Here is a 7,561-nt window from a genome sequence, read left to right as displayed (position 1 = left end):
GTTGGTCTCCTTATATGAGCTTGGGCAATCCTCTCTCATGAGGTTAAGTTTGGCCTAAGGTCCATTATGAGCTTGGGCAATCCTCCCTCGTGAGGTTAAGTTAGGCCCAAGGTTCATTCCTTTATCATGGTATCAGAACCTTCCCTCATGAGCTTGGACAATCAATCCTCCCCTCATGAGCTAGCTTTTGAGGTTGAGTTAGGCCCAAAGTCCATTTCTTTATCATGGTATTAGAGCTAGCCCATCCTAAATCTTTGTTTACCGATGTTGGGCGTCTGGGCATTAACATCCCAAATCTTGGTTTATCGATGTTGGGCGCCTGGGCTTTAACGAGCCCTGGGCGTGCGGGGGAGTGTTAAGTATCCTACATCGGAAAAGGGATGGGTAGTTGGTCGCCTTATATGGACTTGAGCAATCCTCCCCCATGAGCTAGGGACTTAAGCAAAGCTAACTTTTGAAGTTGAGTTAGGTCCAAGGTCCATTTCTTTATCATGATACCAGAGCCAGGCTCATCCCAAATCTTTGTTCACCGATGTTGGGCGCCTGGGCGTTAACGAGGCCTGGGCGTGCGGGGGAGTGTTAAGTATCCCATATCGGAAAAGGGATGGGTAGTTGGTCTCCTTATATGGACTTGAGCAATCCTCCCTCATGAGCTAGGGACTTGAGCAAAGCTAGCTTTTGAAGTTGATTTAGGCCCAAGATCCATTCTTTACATGGTATCAGGACCAGGCCCATCCCAAATCCTTGTTCACCGATGTTGGACTCCCATATAATATTGTCCACGCTCCAGTTAACGATGCCTGGGCTGTGGGGGAGTGTTAAGTATCCCACATTGGAGAAGGGATGGGTAGTTGGTCTCCTTATATGGACTTGAGCAATCCTCCCTCATGAGCTAGCTTTTGAAGTTGAGTTAGGCCCAATATCCATTCTTTACACGTCTGATGGGTAATACTTGTTGTAGATTTCAGATTGTTTGAGATGGAAAAGATGAAACGCGGTGATTCTTCTCCTAGAGGAGTTATTGAAGCGATCATCAGAAGCCAGGAGAGAGGCCCCAATTTTCTTAAAGTAAGTCCTCTCGCTGGCACAAGTTCTTTAAAATGTGTAAAAGAATTTCTGTCAAAAGGCTACCATCTTTTCCACCTTTAGCTGTGCCAAGGAAAAGGCAGTCTCTTGATAGAACTCCCTTCAACATTTTGAAGAACTCATGCCAGTGAGGGACTGCATGAATTCGACAAACAGATTTGAGAGACCGAGGGTTAGCTGTATGAGAATTAGAGTCATTACTAGCTTCTTATGCACGCTTCAATAAACCTCTTGGAAGAATATATTCTCTGCTTGTATATGGACAAAAGCACCTACGTTTAAGATTGACAATTAAGTGATGCGCAATAACTTTCTTAACTCTCTCGGTTAGGATACCCTGGCTCACAAGGTTTGAAATTTGGTGAAATACGTGAAATTTAATGTGAAGACGACAATAAGTAAAATTTAGTGATGAGCCTGCTTATAGTTGTGATAACTGGTGTACTAGTAAGCAACCGGATATAAAGTGGAGAAAATAGAGATTGAGGTAGAAAATGGATGGTATATATTTATGTGCAAGACATGCTATGTACTGCTGAAAACATATTTTCTACCAGAGATTAGCAGGAGATGCGGCAAAGAAAGGTAGTGTATCATTGGTAAAAGGGAAATAGAGAGAGACAAAGATAACACGACTTAATATTAATACTACATGGGTATATTTTATGTGAGATACATGTATATAACATTCAATCACGTTTCAATAAAAGAGATTCCTTTAACGCTGACCAACAAGAGATGCAACAGAGAGAGAGAGAGGTAGTGGAAAAAGAGATTAGAGAAGAAGAAAGATAGCAAGAGTTATAACAAGATGGATAGATATATGGGTAGTTCTATACGACCTATTTACTACTTGAAACATGTTTTTTGGTGGAGATTAGCAAGAGAAGCAATGGTAAGAGGTATGGAAAAGAGAAAATTGAAAAGAACAAAGATAGAAAGACTTAGAAATGGACGGGTGCTCATCATGTGAGATACATTGCAGATGCTGCTATTTGTAGCCTGCTTATAGTCGCGATTAAGACTGTATCTTGTTATTTCACTTTTCGTGTAAGAAGGAATGCAAATAAGTCAGAAATTCATTAGAATTTATAGAGTTCCTCTAAGATTAGAAGAGGACTATACTTTTGTTTTTTCGCGATTTGTACATAAAATTCCACACCAACTTTTTTGTCGTTTACGAATACAATTATTACCATTCAAGGAAATAAAATAGATAAATGTTCCACTTTTGACTTCGGATCTCGTGGTCAAACCTTCAAGGTCAAAAGTCATAAGTATTGTCTATGGTGCAAAACTTGTGAAACTTGAAGCTTTGCCCACAAAACAAACAGGTTCAAAATATTCATTTCAAGGCCATTTTTCCTAGTCACTCGAATTCTAGATATCGTGGATTGTTTCTAGGATTTACATGAGACCAATGAACCTACTAGTTTCACAAAGTATCCTGAGATAGACCTTGTGTGTGGACATGAAGCCTAATCAGCATCACAGTATGCTGTGATGTCTTTGTTGCGTCTGTTGGATAGAAGAACACCCTGACCAGGTTGGTTTTCTATGTATCTCACAATCCATTAGGCAGCTTCCATGTGAGACTGTTGTGGCTGTTGTAAAAATTGGCTCTGTGTTTGTACTCCAAAAACTATGTCAGACCTTGTCGTAGTGAGATATAGTAGTTTTCCTATTAGTCTCTGATACGCACTTTGATCAGCTAGAGGATCGTGCACCTCCTTTGCGTCAATGATCTTGATATGCTCATCATACTGTTATGTTGTAGTAAACTTCAAGTTTGACAAGTTTTGCATCATAGACAACACTTTTAACTTTTGACCTTGAAGGTTTGACCACGAGATAAGCCGATCTCAAAAGTTCAACATGTACTTTTTTTTTCTTGAATGGTGTTAATTATATTCATAAACGATAAAAATGTTGGTGTGGAATTTTATGGGCAAAACTTCAAGTTTGACAAGTTTTGCATCATAGACTGTGTTTTGACTTTTGACCTTGAAGGTTTGACCACGAGATAAGCCGATGTCAAAAGTTTAACATGTATTTGTTTTTTTCTTGAACGGTAAGAATTATATTCGTAAACGACAAAAAGTTGGTGTGGAATTTTATGTACAAGTCGCAAAAAGACAAAAGTATAGGCCTTTTGTAATCTTAGAGGAACTCTGTAAATTCTAATGAATTTCTGCTGTATTTGCATCCGTCTTACACGAAAAGTGAAATGACAAGGCACAATCTTAATCCTCTTGACTGAAGTTTGCTCATCTTCAAAATATCTCGAGTTCCTTCTGCTTCAAATCACCCACCACATACAAGGAGGAATTGTGTGCCACCAGTTATTTCTTACTTTGTTCCCACTCTTGCCCAAACCAACAACTCATAAAATCCCATGTATTCCCCGGCACGAAGCCTTTGATTCCAGCAACATTGAGAGGTAACTGGCATAGCTGGTCAGTGCAAAAAAAAAAAAAAAAAAAAAAAGGTGACTAATGGTCTCGTTTGGCAGCCATATACATAGCATCTGTGATGTATACACAATGTATCTCACATGATGTGCACCTGTCCATTTCTAACTCTTTCTTTGTTCTTTTCAATTTCCCTTTCCCGTACCTCTTTCCGTTGCTTCTCCTGCTAGTCTCCATCAGAAAACATGTTTCAAGTAGTAAATAGGTTGGATAAAACTATCCGATTTCTATATATCTTGTTTTAACTCTTGCTATCTTTGTTATTCTCTAATCTCTCTGTTGCATCTCTTGTTGGTCTGCATTAAAGGAATCTCTTTTATTGAAACATGTGAGTGAATGTTATATACAAGATATTTCACATTATATATACCCATCTAGTATTAATATTAACTTGTGATATCTTTGTTTTTCTATATTTCCCTTTTACCAATCATACACTACCCCTCTCTGCCGCATCTCCTGCTAGTCTCTGTTAGAAAACATATTTTCAGCAGTAAATAGGATGTCTTGCACATAATTATGTACTCATTCATTTCTTACTTCAATCTCTACTTGCTCCTCTTAATATTCGCTTGCTCATTGCTACACCACATATCGCGACTATGAGCAGACTCGTCAGTGACTTTCACTTATTGTTGTCTTTGCACCTCTCAGTATTCCTTTTTCCATATTAAATTTGTGGTTGGCCTCAGTAAAGAAAAGCGTGGTTGGCCACAGTAAAGAAAAGCTGCTGGTTCATTCCAGCGTTGATAACTCGAAGAAGGTTGGTTTCGCCCGAGTCCACATGGACTGTGGTGGTATCTGCATAAACATGTCCAAAGCATGTAAGGCGCTGATCTTGGTATAGTAACTGTTAGCATGACATGTTTAGGTAGAATTTATTGTCATGATTATGCACAAACTTGTTCCTACTATATGATCTTTTACGAGTGCTAGATGGTGACAGTGTCTCAAGTATTTGAACAGTATTCCTTAGCTTTGTTGGGGGAATTTCTGAAGTAATCTTCACTGTAGAAGCAAATTTCTTGGAACACTGTTTCAAACATTCTGAGTACTAGAACTAACCTGATGACAACACCTGTAGAGGTCACCTGGTTGGCTATTGATGGTACACACATTAGATACATTAGGACCTGCTCTTGTTATTGTAGGCTTGTAGCTCGTCTTACAACATCAATAGAGATAGTATTCCACCAGTCACCTAACCAGCATTGAAAAACCAACATTTCAAGTAAGTTTCTAGGGAAAATAGGAGTATGAGTAACGGTTCATGGGGTATATAGGAGAAAATGTGTAACCATTTGTATTCTTTTTTGTAAGAGAAAAATCACTGTTTTTTCTACAGTGTGTGTCAAAAAATTAAGTCTGACTAATACTAGGACCTTAATATTAGCACTTCAATGTTGTCCCTAAAAACTCCCTCCACTTGTCAAAAATCAAAAGAACACCTACCCCTCTCTAGGGTAGTGGGTGGGTTGTGGGGGGGGGGGGGGGGGGGGGGGGGGGGGGTGTAATGGTGTTGTGTGAAAGAGTTTCATGAATGATAATGTAGAATTATGATATGGGTAAAGAGGTCTTTATTGGAATCTTTTCTTGAATTCTTGAACAAAAACGATTGTTCTATCCGGTACCTACTACATCACACCAGAATAGGTGGGATAACTCGTCCACCACGAATTCACCAATGTTCTTTATCTCTGTTTCGTAGGGCCTTTTTGTTCAAAGCCTGGAATCCGTATCTCTTTTTGTTCTTTAATAGGTAGCGGGTTGTTTTTGATCTTTTTTTTTTTTTTTTTGGAGTATAAGCTGACTGGATATGTTTTTTTCTTTTTTCACAGGGGATGGTTGTAAAACACATCTTTTGCGGTGCTTGTAATCAGTAAGTTTCATTAGTATCTATGCAGCATTGCTTACACAAAATTTGCATTTTCATTTATTACTAAAGTTTATATTACATAGCTTGATTTGTCTGGGATACAAGTATCAGAGAGACAATCATGTCCGTAAGATGATAAAACAAAAACCAGGGTACATCATAGAACATTTAAAACTTCCAATTACTTCCATGATTTGCTACTCATCTTTTGCCTTGTTGCTTTCCTTGAACATATGCTTTAAAACAGGACTTCCTGCGTAGAGGTCACCCGGTTGACCATTGATGGTGTAAGCATCTGATACATTCGGAGCTGCTCCTGTTCTTGTAGCTTGTCTTACAACATCAATAGGATTTGCATTCCACTAGTCACCTGATCAAAATTGCCAAATTATATGTGCAGAGAAGTTTGTAAAGGAAAAGAGAACATGAGCAAATGCAGTTTGTTAAGCTGCTAAGAAGATTACCTAGAGTTGGTGCTGACTAGATGACAGCTGTATAGGAAGTGGTGTAAGTTAAACCAGTAAACTGTTAAGAGTTAGTTAGGATAGTATAAACCTGTACAAATTGTAATCAGAGCAGTTAGTCATTTTTGTTCAATGAGATGTTAGTTTTCTCTGTTTCAATCCTCCCTAACTGATTCTCCTTTCCTTCTTCTTTGAGCTCTCAATTACCTTCATTAATGGTGATATGAATACAGTATCAAGTAAGATCAAGTAATTCTACACAGTTGTAGTAGCATTTTCTTTCTAAGCTTCTGGTATAAAGAGAAGGTATAAGTAGTACCAAGCAGAACTGGCGTTTCTCTTTTGGGCGTAGGAAATGGATAGCTTTCTCCTGCTTTTGGGTGGATAATTAAAGCTCCATAAACAGTTACCCTGAGCCATGAGCTGTGGGCGTGCCACCAAAGAGTCCCTTCCTGTCCTTGAATGATAAACCGGTGAGTGTAATTCTTTCCTGGTCTAATTGGGCACTGAGTGATAAATTCAGGCCCATCGGCCCATCCTGTTCTGATTTGCCTAACCCCGTGCCTTTTTGAACATAACAAAGTGAATAAAGAAGATTACTCATTGCAGATGAAATATTATCTTGTGTTGTTCATTAACATCTATTGTCTTGCATTCTGCTTTCCATGCATGAACTTACTAGTGAATGGTGACATTGTACTGAGCTCTGTTAACAACGTTAACCACTAGAGTATCTCCGTTGTTTACTTCCAATGTTGGTCCAGGAAATTGTCCATTCACCGTGATGGTGTTACGTGTATTGCATAGCCTCTTCACCGGTGTTGCTTGAATCTGTTCCAGTACAACAAGAGGTCAGTATTGTAGATTTTGTATAGGTACACAAGATGTTAGCAAAAGAAAGAAGGTAACTAAATCTTGAATAGCTTACAACAAAATCATGGTAGTGAGTTTTCTCAGATGCTGCATTTGCAAAGAGAAGCAAAATGCATACAACAAAGAAAGAACTCGAAGTCTTCGCGATGCTTTTGAAGACCTCCATTGTTTTCCTTATTTTTAAAACTCAGTCGAGTATTAGTAGGAGATGCAAGGCAGTGCTTGTTTGTGAAAGATTGCAGAGTTGATGCTTTGCTTTTATAGGGGAAGAAGTAGACAATTGGAAGATTAGAGGGCAAAACTTAGCTCAACCCTGTGATAGTTGGTTCACCCACTTAGCCTACAAATTTCATGAATAATGCTTACACTATCAGTCTTTTCCTATGAGTTTGTTAAATCTCTAATTGGCAAGGAAACATCATTTTATGGATTTTGATTAATAGTAACGATGTGTTGTTATACAACAAACTAATGTTGGTTGTTATTATTACAAATTGTAAGGAACTTTTGTGTTCTTTGTTAATCCTTGAAGGCAACCAAAATTGGTGACAGAATCATTTTTTCTTAAAAAAATTTATTGTGGTGTATTGATTAGCTTGCGCACATCTTGGCTAATTTTACAGGGTACTTATTACCTTCCACAAGCATAAGTACTGGATAACACTATTCACCAAGGCATAAACATACTAGAAGAAACTTAGTGTTGAGACCTCTTAGTTCTCAACCTACTTCATTAGCTACTAGTACTAGGTGGTGGTGAAGCAATCACCTTAATGAAAGAAGAGAAGGAT

At 38.5% G+C, this 7,561-nt stretch overlaps 1 protein-coding gene across 1 annotated transcript; it reads right to left on the bottom strand.

The window, feature by feature from the left end:
• Positions 1-5,089: 5,089 nt before the first annotated feature.
• Positions 5,090-6,980, bottom strand: LOC124898989 (laccase-5-like). The gene is made up of 3 exons (XM_047413339.1): positions 6,826-6,980; positions 6,577-6,728; positions 5,090-6,461 (listed from the first exon to the last, which is right to left on the bottom strand). Coding segments are annotated over exons 1-3 (264 nt in total). The 5' UTR covers positions 6,937-6,980; the 3' UTR covers positions 5,090-6,460.
• Positions 6,981-7,561: the final 581 nt, after the last annotated feature.

Source organism: Capsicum annuum, chromosome 5, assembly GCF_002878395.1.
Source record: "Capsicum annuum cultivar UCD-10X-F1 chromosome 5, UCD10Xv1.1, whole genome shotgun sequence".
In the NCBI taxonomy this organism is placed as follows: Eukaryota; Viridiplantae; Streptophyta; class Magnoliopsida; order Solanales; family Solanaceae; genus Capsicum; species Capsicum annuum.
The sequence above is the reverse complement of the archived record's forward strand: the minus strand, read 5'-3'. Positions and strand labels throughout refer to the sequence as shown.

Excerpts from the sequence above, each read along its gene's own strand:
- LOC124898989 (XM_047413339.1), bottom strand. The coding sequence starts at position 6,936 with ATGGAGGTCTTCAAAAGCATCGCGAAGACTTCGAGTTCTTTCTTTGTT. Across the intron at positions 6,729-6,825 it reads CTCACTACCATGATTTTGTT|ATTCAAGCAACACCGGTGAA; the intron begins GTAAGCTATTCA and ends GTACTGGAACAG.